This window comes from Stegastes partitus, unplaced genomic scaffold (assembly GCF_000690725.1).
Source record: "Stegastes partitus isolate 25-593 unplaced genomic scaffold, Stegastes_partitus-1.0.2 Scaffold789, whole genome shotgun sequence".
Classification (NCBI taxonomy): domain Eukaryota; kingdom Metazoa; phylum Chordata; class Actinopteri; family Pomacentridae; genus Stegastes; species Stegastes partitus.
Genome location: NW_007578520.1, coordinates 208683 through 236391, shown reverse-complemented (window position 1 = coordinate 236391; position 27709 = coordinate 208683). Strand labels below are relative to the sequence as shown.

Genomic DNA, 27709 nt, shown 5'->3' with positions numbered 1-27709 from the left:
GCGTTGAGGTTTTCAACAATTTGTGCTGAAGTAGTTCTTCTGTGGAATCCGACTGCACAAGTCAGCGTGTGCTCCCGTCACTGGTTCACCGGTTGTTGTTTCTTGGACCACCTCTACTAACTACTGCATACTAGGAACACAAGACCTGTCATCTTATAGTGGCTCTGATTTAATCGTTTAACCATCGTCAGTCACTTTAATCCTCACTCTGCCCATTTTTCCAGCTTCCAACACATCAGTTTCAAGAACTGACTATTCACTCGCTGCCCATTATCTTCCACCCCTTGATGGGTGCAGTTGTAACGAGATAATCAATGTGATCCACTCGGCAGGTCAGTGATGATTGGAATTACATGATAATCGATACCAGTGTACTGTATAGTTCTTTGTTCTCTGAGGTCTCTGAGTGCAAGAAGAAACTCTCCTTTTGCAATGTGAGTTTTGCCACAAGGTCACATATATGAGTCACACAGTAGATTCTATCTCTGAGACACGTTTTCTACCGAGTGAGGGAGAAAAGAGGCTGAGGCAGACTGATGTGGGGTAAAAGACAGAAGGAAAGCCATCAGACAGTCGGAGCAGGAAAAAAAAGAAGATGATGTGTGACGTTGGAAAGTAGGTCCACTGCAGTGTGAATGCAGTTTGAACAGGTGTAGAACTGTTGATTGTCTACAACCTGTTTAGTGGTTTGAATTCCTGCCGGTCTTCAATGAGAACGAATGCCTGCAGATGTTGGATTCCTCCTGATGTTTGGTTCCCACCAACTCTCCTGTTAACCAAACCGTGTCCGTGTGCAGTTGTGCAGTCGGACAGTTTCGGGACTCGCCGTCTACAGAACAACTGATTCTATGTGACTGCAGTTTAACCCCTTAAACCCCGAGGTTACACTTTGAAATATCCACCTGAGCAAACACACAGGCTGAAATAAGGTCAAAAAAGAGATGTGGCTGCCATCGGTGACTCATAGCAGGGTCTGAGCTGGGTGGCATGAAATTGCAATGTCCCCCCTGCAAGGACCTGTCTGCCACAAGTATTTTATGTGTCTGTGTCGAATCCACAACTGTTCTCTGGAGGCAGAACTATAAGCAGAAAACGAAGGCGGAGGGAAAGCTGGTGCACTAAAAAACAGGCCATCGAATACATCACAAAACTTCCCTCACCGACTAAATTACAGTCACCTGGACCTTTGCGCCGGCCTTGCGCTGACAGCGGTGTTAATGTGTGACAGCGCTTCTGCGAACCAACACATCAGATCATATGGAAGCAGTCAGGAAGCAGAAGCAGTAACCCAAATCTGCCATCGTCCCGTCCCACATGAGCGCGATAGAAATAGCACCATTCTAGGTCGCTCTTTAATAACTGCAGAACTAACTTCATACAGTAGCGCCGCGCTCGTGTGTGTGTGTGTGTGTGTGTGGATGCGCTCGGCTTCCTAAAGCATTTCCACGTCCATTTTGGTGTATTTTATTTGATTGATTTTGCCCTTTATCCACTCATTTCATCGGTTTTGTTCAATCAGAAAAAACAAAACAAACCAAAACCCCTCTAAGCTCGCTTATGAAAATGACTCCCATTACAATTTCACTAAAAAAATACGGTCACATGGGCTTTGGGATTCTGTTCTCAGACGTCTGTTTGCCTTTGTGTGTGTTCCTGTGGGCGCCCTCACTGTTAAAAGGAAAACATCTTTCCTGTCCTGTCCTAAAAACAAGGGCAACGACCTCCTGCTCGAGCACTTCATTATAAACTTCACCGCCATCAACACACACACACTCACACACACACACTCACACACACACACACACATGCACGCTCGGGACACCTTGAAGCCAGAGATAGGTCCCATAAAGTGCGCCGTGCATCGATTTTGTGGTCTGTTTTGCAACAAGATGTATGTCCCTGCTCTAAGGAGGAATCGAGTGCTTTTGTCCTTGGCCTTGTTAAAGTGATTTCTCATCTCTGTGCTCGTCCTTCTTCTGACGCTGACGAGGTCGCGGCAGGACAAACGCGTAAACAGCTACGAGGAAATGGTGCAGATGCAAAAATAAAGACGCTCCTCTGCTTTTGGTCATTTCCAAGCAAAAACAAAAAAGACAGTTCAGTTGAAATATGACAATAAAGACGAGAAGAAGATCATATTTTTAAAAAATCACAAACCAACGTTCACTTATTTTATAGTTTATTTGTGTGTCAAAGATTAGCAGACACAATTCATCACAATTTTTTTTTGCGATATCTTTTGCTGTGGGAGACATAATATTTGAGGATTTGGCTTTTTGTGTTTTTATGCAAATTTACTACAAAAATAACTTCAATGAAGATAGCTAGCTGTATGGGCAGCACATATACAAGCAAGGTGTTGTGCAGATACAGAAAAATGAGATCCTTTTCTTTTTTTAAAAATATGAAGAAAAGAAGAAAAACATTTTCACTATAAAAATAAAACTAAATGTGCAAAAAAATAGAACAAAATCATTTCACAAAAGTGCAAATTGCAGGTTTTTATGTTCAGATTAGTGTCAAAGATTTGCAGACTTAACAGTTTGCTTCTTATCGTCACTTTTTTCCAGCATATCGTGTGCCATCCTCAGCACCAGAAGAACTTTTTCAGAACAGTTTCTTCAGATTTGTTTGGACATAACATATTCGTTGAATGTGGATTGTTGGCGTTTTATGTTTGGTTATTGTTGTTACGCTGAGTTTCTGCAAAAAGAGAATCAAAACTGAACTGACTAGCAGCAGCTGTATGTGCAGATGGAGATTGTTTTATATTATGAAGAGCAAAAGAGACCTTTTTTTAAAAAAAAAAAAAAACATCAAAACTTAACTATAAAATAAAAAGAAACTGTGCAAAAAAAATTAATAAAATTGTTTTATAAAAATGCCAAACGCGCTCATTTTACAGTTTATATTCAGAGCAGTGGGACATATTTGCAGAATGACCACAATCAGTGGTATTTTGCTTCTTTTTTTTCTGTCTTTGATAAATTGTTTGCTATCCTCAGGACTAGAGAATCCTTTTGGGAACAGTGTCTTGTTGTCGCTGTCTTTTGATGTGTTACATTAAATAATAGTTGAATGTGAATTGTGTTTTTGTGCTGCGTTACTGCAACAACAGTCTCAATAAAGATCTGACCTGAACTGATCACCAGTAGCGGTACTAACAGTTCATATCCAGACAGCCACAGACAACCATGATCAGTGCTGCACTCAGCTGAATTCAGGATCTATTTGTGTCCCCGCAGTGGATACAGATGGCAGGAAGCTGAAGGGAGGCATCCAGAGGAGCACGGAGACGGGTTTGGCCGTGGAGATGCCCAGTCGGACCGTCCGCCAGGCCAGCCACGAGTCCATAGAGGACAGCATGAACAGCTACGGCTCCGAGGGGAAGTGAGTAACAAGTCTCGCTCCAGTTCAGCACCGATACGGTTCGACCTGAAGTCAAAATCAAGCAGTTAATCACATTCTGGGGACACATTTTGCGTGCAGTCCGAGCAGGGTTTTGGTACTAATGTAAATGCAGTTAAACACCGTACAGTACGTGCATATGTTTTGTACTTATCGTGGTGCAAAGGAGAAGGCAAAAAACAAGAATATCACCATCAATATCATATTGAAATAGGCTCCCATGTTAAATATACACCAAATATAACACATAAACATATTAAACTTCCACCTCCCCTGTAAGAGTCGCGTCATGTTTTCACCAAAGTTCGGCCGGCTGGTGTTTTTATCTGCTTCCAATTTAACAAAATCTAACGATGCCACAGACAAATGAAATTATATTCTATATTATACAGCTGGATCTTGTATCTCAGACAGGTTGGAATATCTCAGTCAAGCAGTTAAAAGACGTGCTAATGAAGCTCGTTTCTGTCCACGTCGACGACAGGGTGAATGTACTGCAGGAAACATGTGGGAGAGTCTCTTTTTTTTTTTATGGGTGCAGTCTGTGTAATATCTTGAACTGCAGCGATCCATGTCTGGTACGTACAGTTCTTGGGCTTTTCTCCACTGATCTTCCGTTATATCCATCCCAGATCCTCCTGCCAGGCATCTCTTAGTTTGCCCAATGTGGCTCTGCAGTCTATTCGTGCCAATGCATCATGACTTTCAGATACGGCTCCCTTAAAGCTCCGTTTAAAGGAGGAGGAAGCAGCAGCAGCGTGTCTATTGTAGAAGCAGGTGGCTCGTTGGGATGAAATCAGGAATTAAAAATTAAAATGGTTTTATAAGATTGTAATAATATTTTAGATCTGCACCTCTGCTTGTTTGGCCTGCACGGACGTTTATCTGCTTCCCTGCAGCACATTTCAGTTATTCACCAACAGATACGTATAAAATTTGAGGTGGTCTTTTGAATACACCCGGGATGCATGACATTAGACGATTCATGCTTTAAACCACATCTATAAAATGACCACAGACTTGATTTAAACACCAAAGCTTTGCAAGAACTTTTCTCGGAACACAAGCGACAGGAGTGAAATTTGGAGCGTTGCTTGGCATTAGCGGAGGTTAACACTCTTTCCTTTTCATTTCCACGTACATTTTCTACCTTCAGCGCCTCGTGTTAGTGTTTCTATTATCCGTCTAACAGCAGAAGTCAGAACGCATACAGTCAGTGGAAAAGCACCTATGACATCAGCAATAATAGTGTAGTACTACTGAGCGCTCGCACACACGGACACATGCAGATCGGTGCCAACCTGGCGACCAGCTCGAATTCCTGCCGTTACATAACGAGACACGGCAGACAGACAGACTGATGTGGGCTGGGAGGGTTTAACAGAGGAGGGAGGAAAAACAAGCAGAGGTAGAGCCTGGGAGAGAGAGAGGGGGGATGATTGCATCATTGAGCGCGTTTGCATGCATATTAATTTTCCATTTATATTTGGAATATGCAGATATTTTGTTTATGAGCCGCTGCACGAAAACGCCGGTTAGTTTATGTCCCATATGGAAGAAAAAGAGAGAGAATGTGACACCAGAAAAATGAGAACTTGTTTATTTTGTAGTGGTAAAATCCTACAGCGTCCACATACATTCAGACTGAGGTCTAAATCAGAATGAGGTTTATTTATTGAAGATGTGAATACACATGCAAACAAACTCGATGAGAGAAATGAGAACGAGACAGAGGAGGACAAGCAAAGCTAAAATAAAAACACAGCATGCACCTATGTGTGTTTTTTAACATCCATACAATTCTAATTAAAAAATGTAAATCTGCTTTGAAACCAACTTAATGCCTCCTGGGTTCTAAACACCCCTAATTAACATATCTGTTTATTTCTAAGTGTCTGCCAGGATGTTTCAGCAAAATGTTTACTGACGTTTCTCATCCTACAACAGCTGCAATAAAGCCGGAGTTGTGGTTGTTTTTTAGGTGATCACGTCACTTTGTTAAGGTTTGGGAACGATTGTGGTCTTGGTTTAATATGAGAAGATTATTTTTTTGTGACTTTACACAGACACACAGAGGAAATTCTGGTTTTTAAAGACTCTATGTGGCACCACAGAAGTAAAGCTACATGAGCCAAACTAAACAAAAAATAAAGACAAATATATATATTAAAAAAATTACAGGCAGACTTCAAATAATGTGTCCAAATATTAGTACTTCCTATCACACTAATGTTAAAGTATGTTTCCGACTGATGCTATAAAATGGTGTTTCTGCATGACTGCCGGCTGCAGAGGACGGTTTCTTTCCTTAACTGTCTGATTTATTGTGTGTTTCAACCCACTTTGCAGTAAAATGCACTCACTGAGGAATGTGCGCATGTTTCAGTACATTAGGCTTTTGTTTTGAAGGTTAACTTAATTGGAAAGTTAATTAGTTATAGCATCCCACAATTGATAGGAACAAGTAGCTGATATGCATCCAGCTCGATAAAAAACTAGCAAGTACTAATTTGTTTTATAGTTTAAAAAAAAACAGACACCAAGTTATTACAACAGTCAAAACTAGATCTCTGGCTGCAAGGTGTCAAAACCCATCGCTGAGATATTCTGACTTTACAGTTTCACAGTGGGAGGAAGTGGGATCTGCTTTACAAAGATGCTTCACATACCTCCTGTGGACATTCCCAGGTGGCATCTCTGTTTTGCTGCGTGAGATATTTAGGAAAACATGTCCAATATGTACCACATCTTTTGCTGCCGTTCCAAAAACTACAACTTCATTCCGTTAGTTTGGGCCACAACTAGGTGCAACTTAATTTTGACCAACATGATGCGTTTATGTACCTCCTTCCCTTTGGTTGCACCTTTTATTTTACACCCCCTTTGAAATTGCCTCAACTGTGCAACATAAAAAATAGATTTTGCCAGAAAGGCGAGCTAAGTGGTTGAAATCTGTGCACGCTCCGAGCTACGAGCGTGGCTCCGCGGAGGGGAGCGACGGTTGAATCATTAAACTGGCTGCACCACTGCATCGCTTAAATCATCGGCAGCAAACTGCCGCTTGTCTTCCTGTCTGTCTGCGTTTCCGTTTTTCCGTCAGCTGTTTGGCTCGGGCGGCTGATTGAAAAGCTCCGTGCCTGCGTATGCACAGCCATGAATAAGCACTTTGTTAGCTAACACCATCCAATCACACTTATGAGCTTATTGATTTATGGTCGGGGCAGTTCGGGATCCAGCGAGTGTGTGTGTGTGTGTGTGTGTGTGTGTGTGTGTGTGTGTGTGTGTGTGCTGATGGTGGTGATGGAGCTAAAGGAGAAAGATTTTGTTGTGTTTGTGTAACTGATAGCGTATTCGTTTACATATTATTTGTCTTTTGAAGAAGTTTTGTTAGTTTGAAATGATTTAATTAAACCCTGTTAGTGGAGACGCATTTTATTGGGTTTAGTTTGTAAAATTTTAATTGAATCTAATTTTTCCTGGCAACAAACTGTTCGTTAAGGCCCTCGATCAGCCTGCCGCTTCATCTGTAGCTTTAAATTGTATTGTGTTTTTTACAGTGATGATAAAGGAAGATTTGCATCTTTAAAAATATATTACTCCTGTTTCACAACAGCAAATATGCTTTGAATGAAAAGTAACGCTGTCCAGATTATATTTTATCAACATAATGAAGAAATGTGTCTGTAAGTGTTTACTGGCAGCATATTTTGTCTTTAACTTGACTCCAGATTAGATTTTACGCCGCGGTTTCAGGCATTTATGTTTCTGTTTGTCTGTTCGTTCTCTTCTACGACCATAATATCTCTTGAGTGACTGAGATTTCTTTAAATTTGGCACAAACAATCACCTGGACTCAAAAGTGACATCATTAAGTTTTGGCCAAAAGTCAAAGGTCGAGATCTCATACGCTAACTCTAAATAGTCTAATAGACCTTAGTTCTCGCGCTGCATGGTGATGACGAGCGTCCGCACCATGTCAGGTGTGTTCGCTTGTGTTTAAATTCATCTGACAGTTGCTGCAGATACAAAAAACAATTTTCAATATAAAGCGAACTAACAAACTAGGATACAGTTATGACGTGATGACATTTCATATCCAAAAGGGAAAAGTCTGGACAGACATTGATGAAAAGTAGAACTTGACTTTTTGGTGAATGCACACAACTGTGAGGTCGTCATGTTTGTGTTTAGGTCCTCAGAGGACTTCTTCTAGCAGCCAGCAGGTTTCTACTATTCAAACCACAAGCTTTCCCTTTTTGTTGCTTAAACTTCAGGTCCTGAGATGTGAAGACTGCACCGTATTTTATTCAGGCTACAGCTACGTTTCCCCCAAAAATCAAGTTTGAGAAAACAATTTAGGCTTAACTGTTTAACTGGTCAAGCTTTGCCACTCAAAGTGTGTAATGTTTTGGAACGGCAGCTTCATTTTTTTCAAATATATATCAATAAAAGTGGAAAAACTGGACTTTTGATGCTCGAAGTGACAGAATTCACCAGAAGAATTGATCCGTTATTGCTGATAAAATAAAATTAAAAACACATAATACTGTAAAAACCATCTCCAGTGTACATTTAGTGGATGGTTATGACTGAAAAAGAATAGAATAAGATTAAGGACCAGTAAAAGAGCAGCTCTGTTTCCATCGAGCGCCCAGTGAGAATAGAATAGAATAGAATAGAATAGAACAGAATAGAATAGAAAAATACTGTATTTATCCCAGTCTGGGAAATTACTGTGGTACAGCAGCAAGAGAAAGAAAAAGAAAAAACACCAGTCCCAACAGAAAAAGAGCCAAAGTTAAATACTATTTTAAAAAAATTACAAATAAAAATAGGTGAATAAAATAAAATAAATAAAACATCTGTACAAAATGTGCAAATTGAGAAAACAGTGCAAATACAGAGTCCTTGTATTACAGTGAATCCAGTCAAACAAACACAAACAACTAATTTGCTTTTTAGCCTTTGATTCCTCCTTTAACATGTCAGACATATTTTTTTTTTAAAGTTTCATAACTTATCTTCAAAAAAAGAAATAAAAAATCAGCTAAATGCAGCACTAATTCCTCACCTTCACTCATTTATATTCCCATAAGTCAAAACACTTTTTATCTTCCTACATCAACACAAACAGTCACAAAAACAACCATAAAAACTTAGTGTGGGATCTTAAACGTATTCCAGCGTGTCCTCTGACTACGGCGGTTTACATTGAGCGTCACATTTCTGTGAAGCAGCGGCGTAATCCTCAGACGCACACTAACATTATAATCTAAAGCTCAGGATTTTATCACCCAGTAATACCCACTCGGCTAATGTCGCTCCACTCGTCGCACGTCAGCCGTGTGCACATGCGCTCGCACACAAAAGACTTTTACCTCATTATAATTAATCTAACATGTTGATTTATTAATTGCATGTATCATAATGTTCTCACTGCATTGCATCTGTGCATTAAGACGACATCTGCGGCGGCGCGCTAATCTAACATAAGTGATTGTTTGTGTTCGTGGCGCCAGAGGACGTAAATGATTTAGTGATGACTGATGAGCGCTCACGCAGGAGTTAATGTTAAATGTCAGCCTTTTACGCCTTTATTGGAACAATTTAGTAAAAAAGTCTCCTCCATTTCACATTGATGACAAAGCTGCTGGCTAATTTAGATTGCAGGAAAGGTTTTAAAAAAAAAAAATTCACCTGTTTTCCTTAAATGTGCAGCTAAGTAGCCTCATCAGAGCGCGGATGAATAAAGATCAAACACACACACACACTGGGTTATAGTAGCTGGCCACAAGCCACCAAAGCACTCCGAGCTGATTCCTTTGCACACAAACACACAGAAAACGAGGACACGCAGGGTCAAACTTTAGAGCCGACACTTTGAGTTTAGTTTTTTCAGGAAGCCAATTTGAATTTCGGGAGTTCAACTGAGCTGAAACCGAAGTGATAAATGGCTTCCAGTTATCTGTCCTTTTTTCTTTATTCTTGTTTTTCTCTCTCTCTTCCACTATCTCCTTCTTCCTCTGGACTGTTTTTGTCGCCACTCTGTTTCCCCTTCTCTTGCATTGTGTCTGACTCACTTTCTCCTGCTAATTGAACTGCTTTGAGAACCGTCTGGTCATGTTTAACCATCCGTCTCCGCAGCCTCAACTACAGCGGCATGTGTCTGGCGTCGGACGCCCAGTTCAGCGACTTCCTGGACGGGATGGGCCCGGCCCAGTTCGTCGGGCGGCAGACGTTGGCGACGACGTCCATGGGTGAGAGACGGCTGAAATTTACGCTCTGCTGCTTCCGAAGAAGCTACTTAAAAGTCGCTCCACACTCACTTCTTTCTATATTTATGCATCTGGAGATTAAAAACTTAAATCATTCCTGAGAATTCTCTAATAAAACTGGACCCGCTGAAGTCATTTCACACTCTGGCATGAAAGTGCCTCATAAGTCAGAGCGGCGTCTTACCGCTTTTTTTTTTCTTATTGCACCACTTCTTTTGCATTTATTCATTTCCAGGCTGTATATACTGTATGCAGTCTGTCCTCGGCGGCAGTGATCTACTGTAAGTGGGTCAGTTTCCTCGCTGGCAGCCAGACGCTGTCCTTGGCCCGACAACAGTGACACTGACTGGACCGGCTCCACTCCAAACCCGCTGTCCGGTCCAACATTATATAATGTCAGAGAACCCAGAATAACTTGGCTGTCATCGCTGCTCTGTCACTTTCAGAGGAATGCATTTGTCATTTTCGGGGGGCATTTAGCTGAAATTATTATTCAGATGTGACTTCTTCATTTTCCGTATGAAAAATGCAGTCATGTTAAATTCTGATGACTCGAGGCAGAAAGAAGCTAAATTACGGAGCAGACATCTTCTCAAATAGTGACCTACAGCCGTCTGAGCAAACAGTCTGGGTTCTTAGAGTCTTAGTTTTAGTGTTGTTTGCCATTTGCTGCTGAGCTTGTTGAAGTTACCAGCAGCCACCTGGGTGAGGTGAAGCTGCTGGGAGTCCATCGCTTCCACACAGAGACGGTCCATTGCTTGATGGAGCACGAGGAGGCTGAAGTTGAGAGTCTCACATGATGTTTATGTATCGAACTCCGGTCCTCGAGGGCCGCAATCCAGCATGTTTTAGATGTTTCCTTCTTCCAACACACCTGATTCAAATGATCAGCTCATCATCAAGCTCTCCAGAAGAAGAATCAGGTGTGTTGGAAGAAGGAAACATCTAAAACATGCAGGACTGTGGCCCTCGCGGACTGGAGTTCGACACCCGTGTGTTAAATGATCATGATAAAGAACTGAGAAAGGCCCCGATTCATTGTTTGTGTCACTTCATGATAAACCAGATGGATAGACACTGAACATGCAAGATGAAACTAAACCCTGTGCTCTCTGGATTAAATGATGAGTTTCAGCACTTTTCTTGTCAATCACAAAATTCCCTACGAGTTGCTTTGGGCAAAGACTCTGAGCCTAATCATCCATCATCTATACATCCATCCATCCATTATCTATACATCACTTAATCCTCACTAGGGTCATGGGGGGCGGAGTCTATCCCAGCTGACTCAGGGTGAAGGCAGGTTCACCTGGACAGGTAACCAGTCTATCACAGGGCTACACTTAGAGACAGACAACCAAGCACACTCACATTCACACCTACGGACAATTTACAATCACCAATTAACCTCAACATGTTTCTGGACTGTGTGGGAGGAAGCCGGAGAACCCGGAGAGAACCCACGCTGCACGGGGAGAACATGGAGACTCCAAAGTTTGATTAACTTGGACACATTCGTTCACCTCTTTCATCCTCATTGCTAAGTGCATCTGTTTCCCCCCACCCAGGTGATGTAGAGATCGGCCTCATGGAGCGGAACGGAGGTCTGGAGGTGGAGGTGGTCCAGGCCAGAGGACTCACCATGAAGCCAGGTTCAAAGGGACCTCCAGGTCTGTAGCACTCTAGTCTGCTGAGATGAAGAATCAAAGCTGTTTTTTTTTTTTTTTGCCATATTCAGCTAGAAAACACCAGATGTTCAGAGTCACAGCACAACATTTGAATTGTTTTTTCTCCTTCCATTTATAACGCTGCTTTACTTCTGTGCATTGAGCAGCTGCCGTGTCTTGGAGCATGGCAGTTCCCACTGCACACGAACGCATCACAATCAGCTGCGCACACAACAGCCTGCAGGGTACATTTTAGACCTAATGGGATAGAGCTCCCAAAATCACAGTTATGGTACTTGAGGACATAAAAGATGCAAGAGTGAAGAGTGGGAGATGGTGTTTTCATTGTTCAGGGAGTTAACACGCAGAGCAGAGGGAGGTGATACGCTGAATTAGTGAGAAGAGCATTTGTTTGCGCTAATGCTGTCGTTCTGACTTTAAATATTGCTGCACAGAACAAAACTCCAGTCGGGATGGTTCCACTACTCACTTTAGCTGTTGCGTAATATTCAATCAGATCCTAATTGCATAAGAATTAAACAGCAAAACTATGAAGGAAAGATAAGAGAAAAGAGGAAATTAAACCGAGCAAAGAGCAAACAAGAGTCAGGATGTGAATGAAAGAAAAGCGACTGGATGGAGAGATGAAAGGAGAAGCTCCACACACAGTGTAAAGACAAAGCAGGTTCTTGCTCCAGATTTCGAGGTCGGATCTTTAATCTTGTCATCCGACGCACTGGACAAAACGCTTCGGTGTGTAATGTTGTTTCTGCTTGTGTTACCTAGCAACCGAGTTTGACTCCAGGCCATGAAATTACAACCAGAAGACTGATGCGCGTTGTTGTTATGAGGCTGTATTTCTCCTGTAAAGCTGTTTAACCATAGCATTGTGCAGAAGTGAAAGAAAGAAGAAGAAGAAGAAAAGAGGCTCCAATTAGCGAGCACGCCAGATTCTTCTAAACTTGTGCAATTTTCAACCAGAAACTTCAGTATTCTGATTCATTTTTATTACTTATTTTTCAGGTATATTAAGAATATATATAGGCGTGCGCATAGCTCACCACGCTAAGCGGCCCCTTCCCACACCGGGAACTAGTCCTGGCGTTGGAGGCCCCGGGTTCGTATCCCGCTCGGGGCTTGTCACATTTTATTGAATTTCCCTTCTGGGATAAATAAAGTATTTTTCATTTCATTCATTTTCATTCATTTCATTCATTTCAATATCTGACAGAAAACAGATTTTGGGATACAGCTCCTCCCATTTCATCTCGATGTCAGGGAGGGAAACCCTGACTGGCACATCCCTACTAGTCCAGTCGCTTGTTGTCGTCTACGATGAAGTGTTCTTAGAGGACCGATACGTATGCAGACAAGAACAGTTTAAGGAAAAAAATCTGTGACGACAGAGCTGTAGAGGAGAATGATTTATGCTGGACTGTGGTTTAATGGAAGTTATGTTTAACGGAATAATCATGACGCCATCGAGCTCAGGTGTCGAGTGCTGTGGTGTCCTTGGGCGGGAAACTGCTCACGTGTGTGAATGGGAAACCAAGCTATGGCTAAAAGGTCCCACATAAGTGCAGATTATTTACCGTTTACATTTTACTGGTTTCATTTTACAGTTGTCGCTTTTTGCATCGGTTAGGCAGTTGTTGTTGTTTTGACCCATCACTTGCTTTGCAGGTTTTATCAAATCTTTACTTCATCTGCTGTCCTCTGTGATCTCTCTTCTTCTCCTCTACTGGACACTAATTTAAACTCTTCTACTGCAGCATAGTCTAATGTTTTCCTCCCAGTTTTAATGGTGAGACTCACCACTTTACGAATCCTCTGTAGAAATCTTTAGGTGTCATTCCACCTCGAATCACCAAACTATTTCTGATCAACCGTCTCGGATTTGCCTGAAATTTTGTTTGAGTAAAATATGACTATTTATAAAGATATTTATGAAGTTTTAACATTTTATATGAAACACTCTCCGAGATATTACCAGTTGATCCACTTCCAGTGTGTTTTTTTTTTTATCGCACTTTGAAATTTAAGGAACTATAATAGATAAAAGCCTGAAATGTTCATTGTTATTTCTTATAAATTCAGTATCTGTAATGCTGGGCAACTAGATCAAATAGTCGAGGTGAGTTGGACTATGGGAAAAAAAAGTAAGCTGTCATGAAAAGTCTTGAACACAAAAAAAAGAGCTGACAATGCAGAAAACAGCAAATGATAGTTTCTGAACTATATGTAGTTTCATGTCACAATAATACAAAATAAAACAGACAGAATATTGTTTAATACAAAATACTTGGTCACAAAAATGAAAAAAATAAAGTTATTTTGCATATCACCAGACTAAACCTCTAAAGTCACAGAAAATTCTCCTTTACAGCAGAGTTGTGTAAATTCTTGTATACATTTGTCTTATTATCTTATTGTTTTTTTATTAATATTTATTGTATTTTATTCTTTTCTTTCTGTAGTTATTTTACTTTATTTTATTTTATTTTTTAAATTTTCCTATTTCTATAATTCGTGCAAATTCCCAGAGCGACACCAACAGCCGAAACCAAACTCCTTGTATGTTGTGTACATACTTGGCCATTAAAGCTGATTCTGATTCTGAGTTGCAGGATTCTCATTAAAGTTGATTTTTTTTTTCTGTCTGCTGTGGTTCCAGCGGCCTACATCAAAGTTTACCTCCTGGAGAACGGGATCTGTGTGGCCAAGAAGAAGACCAAGTCAGTGAGGAAGTCTCTGGATCCTCTCTACAACCAGGTCCTGGTCTTCTCTGAAAGCCCACAGGGCAAAGTGGTGCAGGTACGTGATCGCCACCGCTTAAGAAAAAGACTTTGTCATAGAACCGTGTCCCTGTCGTGGTTGAAGCATCGCTGCAAACACACAATGATTAGAAGCGACTCTGTCTTTCTCTGGTTTTGTTGAGGTTCCTCAGAGAGGAAGCTGAAAACCACAGTTTGACATTTACAGCGAGGATCTGACCTGAGGGACCCGCCGGCTGTTTTGAGCTGATTTTGTTCTTTGGTTTGTTTGAGCTTCAGCTGCTTTCAGGATCAAAAATGTCACAAAAGACCGACTGCGAGGGACTGATTATCGCCACACTTTTCTCCTTCCTCGTCCGTTCGCCTGCTTCGTATTCCCTCCCCGTCACTCTTTCCTTCATTTTCCACTCCGTCACTTCTTTATTTTTTATCCTTCTCGTTCTACTGTTACATCTCTTATTTCATTTTTTTGTACTTTCTTTGCTTCACTACTTCTCTGCTCAATTCCCTCTCCTACTTTTTTTTGCCTCGTTCATTTATTTTATCCCTCCTTTCCCTTCCACCCTACTGGCTTCATCTTCTGCCCTGTTTTATTTTACCTTTTCAGTCTTTTAGTCACTTTTCCTTTCCTATACGTTACTTTTTCTTGCCTTGTTTCCTTCTTGCTGTACTCCATGTTTCACCGTGGCTCTACGACGGTTAAATAACACGCAGCTCCATGCAAACAGCGGCGTTTTAACCTGACGTCTGTCGGGTTTCCTCCGTAATCAGCAGGTGGAAGCGGTGGTTTGTGCAGCGGAGAGGTCTGCAGCTCTGCCTCTGGCTGCTCTGCTGCTCCTGTCGCTGTGTAATTAGCCACTAAACGCCTCCCTCTTAATTATCTGCTGTCTGTGTCGCTGTCCTCCGAGTTTCATCAAACTCATTCACACTGGATAATGAAAATCGCTGAAATCAGCAGCGCTTTTCAATTTGTCACTTCCTGATTTAGCAAAGCGGGGAGCTGCTTACGTCTACGCCGAAAAAATTCATTCACAAACCTTCCTTAACGGACTCCGAGGCTGACTCAGTTGTTTTTTTTTTCCCCCCAGTCTTTGCCAAACGTGGCGCAATGAGAAAACCAATTTGCAGAACGCTAAACGATTCGAGGCATCTGTTAATTTAAAGGACGTTGTTTGTCACAGGACATTATGTAAGAATAAATACACAGAGAAAAGAGTTTTTCCCTTCTGTTTAGCAGCTATTATTGCATTTAGTTTGCAGTTAAAGTGGTTCTGCTGTCACATATAAGTGGTACATGACTTTATTTTATTGCATTTGACATCAGAGACTGCATTTATATTAAAATTAGTTAATTTTTCTTATGTAGGTCAACAGCTGCACACTGATTCATTATGTATTTGTATATTGTCGTGTGCTGTGTGTATTAATGCACATTAATTTGATGCATTTAGGAGAGACGCTGATCATCTGTGCATATACTGGAGGTCCACTGGTTACAACATTATGTAACGTGTGAAATGGAAAAATGCTGTGAGACATAAATGTGACATAACCTACTGATACAAGTTACACTGATAAACTCATGATTTACATTGAAAAGACTGGTCTCAACGTTGGATTTTTAGGTTAAAGTTTGTTGTTTCATCAGTCGTGAGTAACTCAGACATGCTGTAGGGACGCTGTGCTACATCGAAGGCAGCTCGTTGGGTTTTAAACCTCTGTATGTTCAGTGAAGAGGCCTTCAGAACGGTCTGATGCTGCTGTTTCTGCTTAATTAGCCGCTAAACGCCTCCTTTCTAATTACCGGCTGTCCGTCCTCCTCCTTGCTCGCCTCCTCTGCTCCGCGCCCTCCGATAATCTCATTTTCTCGCTTATCTCTCGCGCTTGCCGACTATTTGCATGTAATCTCCTATTTTGTTGTGAACGATTGTTTCCATGTGCCGCTGTGTGTTTGGTTTTTCGTTTTCTGGAGCTAAACGTTTGGCTCGTCCTCATTCCTGGGGAGGTGATGTGTTCAGGAGCTGGAGATCTCCATCGGGTTGTTTTTCACTGTTGTCTTTCTGTCCAACTGTGAAATTAAGCACAGGAGGATTAAAGTTGAATCAATATTACAACTAAATTTAAAAACATCATAGCATCTAGAATATTTCTTACATTTAAGATGAGAGGATCAAACTTTATCAAACAGAAATATTGCACCTTAGTGCTGCAACGTTTTCCTCTTTTTTGGGAGGAAATTTCTTAAAGTAACAAGTCCAGGGTTTATTTTTTATTTTTTTATGACTCTCTTCTACTTCACTCTTTTCATTTTAATCCTAAACATGGAGACTTTCTGCCGTCTAAACTGTGAGCAGCTCAGAATAAATTAATTTTGCTGTACGACTTTCAATTTGCAACCACGTCAGCATTTATGACAACATATATTCTTGCAATAAGGTCAGTGCTTTCCTGATCTTCGGCGTACAAATTTGCGCTCTTGGCCAAGAAGAAGTGATCAAGAAGCCCCCAAACATACGTCTCATAGACTTATGAACACCTAAGATCACAAATCTGTGATCGTCGGACAGGTTATTCCAACATTACTCTGCTTCCTACTCGGCCTCTACTCTTCTAGGAAAGCTGGGATCTGCTTCTGCTCAAAACTATAACTGGGGTTCAACGCAGGCGCTGTGCAAAAATCTTTTTCCTTATTGACGTCCCCAAACTGGTGACACAAGGTTGGCCGGACACTATAAACCAGACTATCCAATAAGATATGCAAGACTTTCTTCAATGACGCTGTTGCTGTTCTTCTGATTCCTTTCTGGTGAGCGAGACAGTAGATCAGGGGTGTCGAATCCTGGTCCTCGAGGGCCGCAATCCTGCATGTTTTAGATGTTTCCCTTCTTCCAACACACCTGATTCAAAAGATCAGCTCATCATCAAGCTCTGCAGAAGCCTGATAACGATCCTGATCATTTGAATCAGGTGTGTTGGAAGAAGGGACACATCTAAAACTTGCAGGATTGCGGCCCTCGAGGACCAGGATTCGACACCCCTGCAGTAGAGGATCCAGGATGCTGTGATTTCATCTAAGCACAGTTTCTGCTGCTCTGCCAGTCATTTCCCTCCTCACACTGTCTCCATCTTCTAATTTGTAGTGTCTGAGGTTGGGACCTTGTGTGGAGAAGTGGCTGCAGGCAGACAGAAAGCGAGATGGATTCTCAGTTTTTGTGTTTTTTTTTTTTTTTTAAAGACAGAACGACTAGATTGCAGCAGATTTAGCCTCTAAGTCTCTGTGGAAATCACTAGCGGACGCACACTCGCACATACCGAACGATCGGGCACGGACACACCGGACCACCACGCGAGGGGACACATGCGCTGATGGATATCGATTATTTCGTCCGCCGCTTGACAAGATGTGGGGCCGTCTGAGATGAGCCCTGATGTTATCAGGATGTCAGGAGACAGAGGACACCTAACGTACGAACACGCTCAGCATCCTAAGCGCCGCCATCCTCTCCCTCCCTCTCTGCTCACACGTTACCGCTGTATTTACTTTAATTGACACCTCAGCCGGCCGGGAGAGAAGCTGTCAAGACCCCGTATTGCTTTAGAGCAGATTTCCAAACCAAATCTAGATTAATGTCGATTAACCACCTTAAGTCGGCTGCATGCTTCTTGCAGCGACGTCTGCTGACATGTATGTTTGCAAACCTGTGTGATCCTCTTGAAATGTGAAAGTTAAAGGTCTGCTTGCTTCACATCAGTTATAAGCCATCCTTACTGAGCATTGCATCTGGGTTCAGTGCTAATTCTAAAATGTTAAACCAGCATGGTGACCGTGGTAAGCTTTCTGTATCTAGCGTTTTCTGCTCCTGTCACATTATGGGCTCCTTTTTCTCTGCAATATAAAGTCCTGAACCTCCATGGAAACAACACAACCATGATTAGAAATAGAGAGAACTCTGAAATGTCTTCTGTGCAGCGTGACAGTGACAGTTGTGATGTCAAAAATCATAAAATAAGAAAAAAAACTACTAAATTAGAATTTCTTTGAATACTTTTTTTCCAAAAAATACAACATAATTCCAAGGCCTCACAGGTGTTACCAGTGACTCTGCATACTATTAATACTTGTCTCTTACCTGCTCAGTGTAAAAGCAGCCTGCAGCTCAGCCCAATTCGGCCAAAAAGTCTTTGCATTTTTCATGGGATGACTGTTGGTTGCAGCTGAGACGCTCATAATTTCTTAGTTGCACCAAGGAGCCCAGAATTTTTAACTTTTTACACAATCTGGTGAAAGCAAACTATTTGTTTTTGGAGAATTTTTAAATCACACATAGAATAAAGTTTTACAATTTCATTCTACAATCATCCAGCTGATGCTTTTATCCAAAGTGAGGTACATCTGAGCGCGGATGCAACACCAGCAAGGATCTAAGTCAGGAGAAAACAATCTAGATAAGTGCCACAGAGCAAGTTCAAGTGTGATAGGGTCTGCCGTCGCCCTAAGTCAGCTGGGATGGGCTCACGTGTGGGTTTGTTCAAAGGGTTGATAAGCAAGTTGGCAGCATGGTGGACGAAATTCAGTGAAAACAGGATGCAATTACAGTTTTGTCCCTCCGAAAGTGTTCAACAAAGGGAAGTCTGTGTGCATAAATACATTTTCTAGGTTGTTTTTCAAGGTGGAGGCTTCAAACATGAAGCAGAGCAAACTGTAGAAACCTCTGACCCTCGGTTTAGACTTTCATGTGCATTAATGCTTTACTATAATACTGACATTCTCCAGAATATCCAACATATTTTGGCTTCTTGAGAATTGTTTTTGAGATATTATAAGTGGGATATAACATCTGTCACTTGCTGTAGTACAATTGGTGAAGCACATGTTTTATAATGATGCTGCAGTTTTTATTTGGATTTTGACGTAACACAAAAAATGCTAAAATGTTTGGTAGGAAATTTGACTTTTTCCTCCTAATCTGTATCCCGTCACTCTCTTCAGGTCATCGTTTGGGGCAACTACGGACGGATGGACCGCAAATGTTTCATGGGCGTAGCTCGAATCCTACTGGAGGAGCTGGACCTCAGCTCGATGGTGATTGGCTGGTACAAGCTCTTCCCTACCTCCTCCATGGTGGACCCGACGATGGCTCCGCTGATCCGCCACTCCTCCCAGATGTCCCTGGAGAGCACCATCGGTCCTTGTTGTGAGCGATCATAAGACTCGCAGACAGCCTGTATAGTTTCGATGTTGCGGCTAAGATTCCATCGCTTAACCAAGTCCTAAGACGTGTTTTTATACCCCGTAGCCTTGCACCCGGGTCGACCGGGCGGTACCGGCCCTGGTGCAGGTAGGTGTTAAGTATCTCACTCAAGGGCACTTTGACAGGTCCAACCACTCTGGGGGAATGAATCACTCCCCTGATTGGGAAGCTACTCAACAAACCAGTAGGTCATCCTCATTGGAAATGTATTATAATTCTTTTGATATTGTATCAGACTGTTTCCTGAGACTCATGGGAAGCACTTTTCTTTTGTTGTTGCAACCGACCGCCCCTCAGACTCCAAGGAAAATTTTGCTCTCCTCAGATCTCTTTGATGAAAACAACAACAACAGAAAAAAAAAAACCTACTTAATGAGGATACTTCAAAGGAGGGCTCGGTTTGCCGACATTGATCACATCCTATTGGGACCACGATACACACTGCGGGCTCGGCTTTGCTTCAGCTACGGGCCTTCTTTCACAGCCTACATTCGATTCCCATTCCCAGGACTGCTCGTTGTCTTTCTATCTCCTCATTAAGGGGCTGGACAGCTCCTGAGTGTTATCTGTCTAACCACGGGTCCGGAGAGAGCGTGTCCTCGGATAGAAACCAGCCTCCCGGTTTGCAGGAGCCTCGCTGGTGGATGGATGGATGTGTGCGCTGCAGGACTAAGAAAATACTTTTAAGGGAAAATTTAAACTTATTTGTCGTAACTGACCAAGACGTCTTGGTTTTGAACACTCTGACTTTATTTTTTTTTGTGTGTGTGTCACACATTTAGCCCATCTTTGTTCAATTCATTTGGTAACGTGTTGGATCTGAGTGGAGTCGCCCCTTTTATCCTCTGGAAGGATCCCGATCTTGACCTGATCTTGGGAATCCAGGGGCTGGCTTTCTATCCTCCCAGGCTGTTAAGACTGCAGTTAATTGCATTTACTCGCAGTCGCAGGAATAAATTGATTCATGAGTGGATTTAAATGGCTTAAATAATGAGTTCCCAAAGACCATGTGCCATTCTGTACATTCTCGTCGCGCTCAATCGCAGCATTAGCTGATTTCACTGATGCTTTTGTCATCTTTTCTTGAAGGTGCTTTTTCAATCAAATCAGCTGGTGTTGTGTTTGAATGGAAACATGCATCCTCTGGGCTTTTTGGAAGCAAGACCTCATTTTAGCTGGCTGTTTCTTGAATCAATAGCACATTGGATTATGTCCAATTAGAGATTCCCAGCTTATGTGAGCAGCAGTAATTGCAGCCAAGACACTTCAAGAAAAGTTTAAAGCCACCTGAATCACTTCAGGAGGCGACTCCGCGTGAAGCGTAGAAGCATTTGTCTCTCCAAATAACGCGTCACCCAGAATCCTTCCTGGCACGCAACATTATGAAAATGGCGGATAGCGATAGCGTCGCAGCCAAACTAAATTGGATTATATGCATGCCATATATTGTATTAGATTCTGATTAGAATTCAAAGCGGCTAACTGTAAATGCATGTGATGTTGTTAAACCTTATCGGGATCCGGTCCACGTGCAGCCGGCCTGAAGCAGCCAGATGTAAAAGGGGGTCTGAAACGTCGAGGGTGTTTGGTCCCCGTTGTGTTCTAAATTTTCACATTCCACCGTATAGTGCAGGTCAAATCAAGTGCAGGGGGCAGCGCTGTGCCTGAGCTGTAGCACCGACACACAACAACACAAAACAGAACAATTGCGGATAGTAGCCTGGCTGACAGCCGGACACCTCGCTGTAGATCCCAGTCTAATTGTAGTTTGGAATGCTCTTTAGCTAACACTCTAGAAGTAGATTTTTAAGATTCCTCCTCTCTTTTTTAAAAAAAAACAACAACAACGACAAAAAAAAAAAAAAAAAGCTTTGGCTAACGGTTGTCTAATAACAGTTTCTACTGTGCCAATTTCTACCAGCAAGTGTCTTCTCCTTCGTCTTCTTCGATTACCGTGCGGCATGTGCCATCGTGAGGGAGGGAACAGAAACGAGCCCCTCGCAACATCCGACAGCAGCGCTCGGGCTGTGCAGAGCGGCGTCCCTTTTATTCTAAATTACAGCCCTAATCCGCAGGCCGCCGCGGCACCTGGTGATTAGCCATGCTACGACTCAGTGTGGAGGGAGGAAGAGAGGGAGGATGAGGAAAGAGAGAGAGGAAGGAAGCATGAAATGTACTTTGCATCATCCAAACAAAAGGATCCGTCTGGACTGACGTCAGGTTTTTTTTGGACTTCAAAAGAAAAAAAAAAAAAAAGGACACAAAAATAGGATGAATTTAAAGGGAACACAATGTGCACACTGTAGAGAAATTTATAGTTTATTAAAGAACAAAGGTGTACGTCTTTTATTTGGGCACTTTATGATTCTTAATGTCTTTTTATGTGTAAATATTACGATCGTTAGTGTCTTTTTTGGAGTGAGCCAAAGTTAATCTATAACGACTTAGTAGATTAATGTTAAAACTCTGAGGGAGGGAAGGAGTGATATCCTCGCTAGTTATCGTAAGACTGTAGCATTAGCTGGTAGCATCCGCATGACTGATTAAAACTTCTAATTAATTAGCACACGACTCGATAAGGCTAAGCATGAGCTGTATGCTACACGGAGGGGTGAGACGCCGTACGTTGGAGGAACACACACACATATGTAGCAGTTTAATTCAGATTTTTACAACAATTTTGTTTTGAGCTTCTTCTTTTTTTTTCTTTAACAGACAATAGAAGAATTTAAAAAAAACATATCTCAATTTCAGCCATTTCTAACTTCAGAATAAAAATCAAACTTCACTTCTACTAATCAGCTACTATTTTAATAAAAAAAATCACCCAATTTGGAGTAATTTTACTCTACGAAACTTTGCAAAAGCGGCCTCCGTCGTGCCAGTAGCAGTGTTTGCAGGGATATTAATGCTGTATCTGTTTCCAAACCAATTAGCTACATTCTGTAAAGCAATAATCAGAAAACATCCAGTCATCGTTCAGTCGCTTCGTAGAAACTGTGGGAAAATGGCACGTTTTACTGGTGATCTAAAACTAATTTAGAAACTCTAAATGCAGAAAATCACTTGTTGAAACATGTCATTTTTACCTCAGTTCATTCATATTGTTTGTTTTTATTCCAGGGAGAGTGTTCACGTAGTCTCTGTTAAAATCCAGTTTAATTCCCCCGTGAAACAATTTCAGACTTGAAAAATGCAGGCTCATTTTTCACCACGATAAAATTTCATTAAGTGGATTTTATTACGAGGATAACGACGACTGCCAGAGAACAAAAGAAACTATTAAAAATAAAAAAAAAAGAGCAGATGTTAGAGCAGTTATACAAATCACAAATATAGAATTATATATAAAACTCCTGTGACCCAGGGAATGTGTTTTTGTCGGTGTTTCTTCTGTGCCAACATATTGTGAGGGCTGATTTCCCCCTTAGTTAAGGACCAACGAAAGAGAAACGTTTACACCTTTGGCGTTCAATTTTCTTTTGAGCGGAGTGCAGAGGAAGGAAGAGTAGCTCCTGTGGTTAAAAGAAATATTGCATGACGAGCTAGATTTAGATGAGCAGAGCTGCAGTGGTAGCCATGATAGAAGTTCTCCATCTTTGTCCATCTAACCTGCAGCAACACGAGGTCCTAAACAAAGCTTCCCGAGCAGCGGAGCAGCATGGCAGCACTAGTAAAGCATGCATGCAGGAGATGATGGGTTCTCTATGATGGCTGCAGCTGCAGACTCTGTGTGAATTTGGTGACCCTTTGGCGAAGACATTTTTCTTCTCTAATTGTTTAAGAGAGACAAATATATATATATATGCCAACTCTGAGGATTAAGAGTTTGTTCCTTAAAGCTGATTGTGTATTTTTTGCTCATCAACGGCTTCTTGTTTGAGACATTTAACGAATGAGCTAACAAATGATGTAAATGTTACATATTCAGCACCGGAAATGTACTTTTTTTTTCTTTTTTTGTTTTCTGTTGCATTCCCCCATATTTTTGATTGTGTGTGCCACTTGGATGTTAACGATGTAACTTCTATCAATTGTAATGTAAGTAGAGGCCTTAAACACACGATATACATTTTGTCAGGGCTAAGGACTAAGAAATGTCACATTAAGTAATCAAAACGACGCAAAAAAGAAAAAAAAAAAAAACGTTTTACAGTGTCACCATTTCAACACCTAAAGTAAGTGTCATCTATGGAAATCTAATGTTCTTAATGAATTTCTGATATGCTGATATTTCAACTGACTATTTGTGTATCCACCACACTTGTTGGTGTGAGCTTAAATGAACAAACTGAGCAAAAAAAACTAAATAACAAAAACACTTTTGCAGCGTAGATATTCAAACATTCGGACCTGTTTCTTAATAAGACTTGTTTTCTAAAACTTAGGGAAATGATGCTTTTGTTTCTTTGTTGATTTTCTGGATCACGGTACTTTGTGGTTTCAAATGAGTAAAATGAGAAGAAAAAAAACACGACATTTGCAATCTAGCTATCTGTAAGAGTTGTACTGGCGTCCTGTTGAGGTCCTTTTATACGCTTCTTGGGTTGTAATTCTGCAAAACCAGACATTCCTTCTTGCTGATGTTTTATTCTGTATGTTGCACCGTTGGCGACCACTGGAAATGAAAAAAGTAGAGTTACATATATTAAGGCGTTTATGTGCTTAGGTAGGAATTATTAGATGTGAAACAAAGATAGAAGACAACTCTTTTTTTCTTAAATATTAGCATTCCAGGCCTCTTGGTTGCTTCATATTTACACGCTCACATTACTAAAAGTAGAATTGACATGATTTAGTCACACAGCAGTTGGACCGATGGGCTCCTGAGGCGTTTCTACTCGCTGTAGTTTCACCGTTGAATGTTCATTTTTAAGTAAATAGCAGATTCATACGATTAAAAATGAGCAACAAACAACAACAACTGTTGTGCACAATGAATGTACTGAGACCGTTGGATGCAATGTTCAAATATGGCGTCCCAGTTATTCCAATCGAAGCAGCTCTGCATTAAAAAAACTGCTCACGGTTTCAATTTTTAAGGTCAAATGACGTGAGCGTTGCACCCCAAGCCGAACGACTTCCAGCTAGCTCCATGCAAACACGATGGAAATAATTTAATGATTTAGCTCTTTGGAGTCAAATTATATTAACAAGATGATTAATTTGGAGTGTCTTTAATGCTCAGAAATGCTTCTTTTGTAGCAGCAAATTGGTGTGACCAGTGCTGATGTCAAATAGGCACATTTTTTTTGTTTTACTAGAAAAACCTGCAAGTACTGCATGAATAGCAGCAAAACACTGGGATAAATTAGGAAAACATGCACATTTCACCCCAAAAACAACACATACAGACTCAAAGTTGGAGCTCATTGAAGCTAAACTAAAAGCAGTCCTTACTTTTTCCTGTTTCATTTAAGGTCATGTAGTCTTTACATTTAACTCTCGGTGCAAACTGCAGATAACAACTTCTTCTTATGCCTCCTTTCCTAACGGCAACGCAGCTTCTTTTTTTTTCTGTGCACGTGTTTCACTTGCGATGCTCCGAGATAACCTCGGCGAGCAGACAAAGCCGTGAAATCTGTGTCTGTTTTTGCAGAAAACCAACCTAAAAGTGAAACTGGGTAGAATTCCCTTTGAAGTTCTTAAAAAAAAAAAAAAGACAAAAAAACAAAAACCCTCCTGTTACCTGAGCTGAAATCATCCATATCTTTTTTTTCTTTTTCCTCTGGAGTACATGGATTTTACTCATTAGAAAGGAAGAGAGCACTGTTTGTGTCCTTTTCTGTAGTGGAGTGACAGTGTTTCTAGACATATCATATCATGTTCTCTCCCGGGGAAGAAGGTGGAGGTGTGGGCGGATGAAAGGGTAGACGCAGCTCCTCTGTGGGTGTTACGAAGCGGTGGCGGGTGTTTCCCAAAAGCAACACATCTCCTCCTGAGCTGCAGAGGCAGCGCTTCTCAAAACTTTCTTTTTTTCTTTTCTCTCCCCCCCGTCGAGCCCCTTTGGTTCCCTAAAAGTGCTCCCCCACATGCCATCTGTTGGATCCTCTCATCCACAGCATCCCACATTACCACGAGTGAATACATTTTTAGGTTGGGTGACCCCAGCGAGAAGCAAAGTGCCATCGAATTTCATAACTTCTGTGTTTTTTGTTTTTTTCCCCTCAGAACTGTTTCTCACCTTTTTCTGCTTCTTTTAATTCTCCAGCGATACAAAGCCATTATATCTAAAACATTCACAGCCTTAAATTCTCCTCCCCGAGTCATCAGCCGAGGCCTTTTGAGGACACCTGAGAATTTTTTTCCAAACATTTTCCTGAGGCGAAGGTTGATGTTTTGGTTTTGGGATACGAGATGCGAGTCAGTTCTCCAGGCCTTCTCATTCTTTCAGGGTGATGTGGGCAACTTTTGGGAAGCAATGTCGATGGAGCGTCTGTTTTCTCCTCAGCGATGAGCATTTATCCAGGGAAGGTTTGCCAAGTATATATTCTTGTTCTCACCTTTATTTGGTTAAACACGTGTCCTTTCTTTTTGTTTTTTTAGAGCATTTGTTGCTCAACAAATAAGGACGAGCCTCCGACTACGTTAAACTTCCATTTGCAGGTCTTTTTATTTAACCGTCTTCCCATCGTTAGATTAGAATCAGCAGAAGTTAGCATAAACTGAGCATTACGCAGCGACAGCCCGTCCGCATTGCTTTCCATCCGTTGCTCGTGTTTTACTGCCTTGAAGACCTGAATGTTATCAGAAGAGTGACGACGATGGTGTAACTTTAGTTTTACTCACTGCACTGTCATTTAAAACACACGTATATTTGCAGATTCTTTGGCAAACTGTTATATTGTTGAGTAAATGCACAATTTGGTGTATTGTTATTCTATTCCAGCTGTCAATAAAATAGTTTAACTCCACTGTAAGATGTTGTAATTGTTTTTTTGTGGTGGGATCAAGCAGGCGTTGCATCGTCAAGCTCACATTTTGCACCCTCAGCTGAAATCTGAATAATCAATGTTTGTGATTGTGAGCAGTGGGTGGTTCCTTAAACTATCGTCCAAAACTGTCCAACATTGCAATAATATTAAGAATAAGAAAGTAAAATAGGAGTAACAGTGGGAGGTGGATGCTGCTGAGATGAAATAAATCAGTGCAAACAAACTTCTTCCAATAGAGGTCTGTCTTAAAATAAAAATCCTGGTCAGACTGGCATCCAATCAGTATCCAGAAAGTGCATTACTTGGGAGAAGCTTTCCAACCTAGAGTCTATCAACTTTTAAAACTACAACCTGCTCCAGACCAAAAGTTCTCAAGTTTAGCCTCCTGCCACGAAACAGGAGTCTCATACAAGCAGGCGACCGAACAAAGCGACATGCCACACACCAGCTGCCACCAAGTGGTAGTTTTACAGCACTTTTTTTTTTTTTTTTTTTTTTACAGGTGAAGCTGTTGCAGCTGGATTGGAGGCTGCAGGTCCAATCAGGCGAGCTGAGCCGGGACAGAACCAGGACAAAGGCTGCATTTCAAGTTATACACTTTAATTTGTACAACAGCTTCCCAAACGTACAGTTTGATGCAGTAGACACACGACTGGATCATACTACTCCATCATAATAATAATAATAATAATAATAATAATAATAATGCACCTTAAACTTCGACCATCACAGTGTTTGTACTCGTGCGATGTAGCCACACAAAGGGTCAAAACGGCACCCTGCAAAATCTAAAAGGACATCTGGAGATTTTCTATACTATGGTGGTATGAATATTGGAATCCACTCAAGATGATCAAGGACCATAACAACAAGTGTTTGCTTATTGTCCAGACATGGTGACAGGGTTACTAAAGTAACAGCTGTTTAGGCCAAAGTTTAGCACCAGCAGCAGAACTGCCTCCACAGCTGCAGACACACAAACAGACCGGGAAGAAAACAGTAACCTCACCAGCAGCAAAGTCATTATAAAGAGTCCAACCAGAATAAGTCTAACTGTCTCAGTTTGAGTGGCTGAAAACCGTCAGCTCACTCCCACCACTGGACTCGCTCCAAGGTTAACAGTGCCAGATGACCTCAGTAAACCTAAATAAATACCCAACTCATCTATACAGTAGAGGGCTTTTTTTTGGTTAATGGTTTAAAAACAGGGCTGCAAGGTGGCTTGGTGGTTAGCACCACCGCCTCACAGCTAGACCAGTTAGGACGTCCAGGATCTTTTTGGTCAGGGTTTGCATGTTCTCCCACATGTTGAGGTTAATTGGTGATTGTAAATTGTCCGTAGGTGTGAATGTGAGTGTGCTTGGTTGTCTGTCTCTAAGTGTAGCCCTGTGATAGACT

The 27709-nt window shown here is 41.5% G+C and overlaps 1 protein-coding gene across 2 annotated transcripts in view; it reads left to right on the top strand.

Moving 5' to 3' along the window:
* Nucleotides 1-19333, top strand: part of rims4 (regulating synaptic membrane exocytosis 4) — a 47669-nt gene extending 28336 nt beyond the window's left edge. The window contains exons 2-6 of one of the 2 annotated variants that reach the window (XM_008292174.1): nucleotides 3255-3390; nucleotides 9553-9665; nucleotides 11252-11353; nucleotides 14025-14164; nucleotides 19115-19333. In XM_008292174.1, the coding sequence (XP_008290396.1) occupies nucleotides 3255-3390; nucleotides 9553-9665; nucleotides 11252-11353; nucleotides 14025-14164; nucleotides 19115-19333 (710 nt within the window). Of the gene's footprint in view, nucleotides 1-3245; nucleotides 3391-9552; nucleotides 9666-11251; nucleotides 11354-14024; nucleotides 14165-19114 lie in introns of both variants that reach the window. The other variant, XM_008292173.1, reaches the window with a different exon arrangement.
* The last annotated feature ends 8376 nt before the right edge of the window (nucleotides 19334-27709 follow it).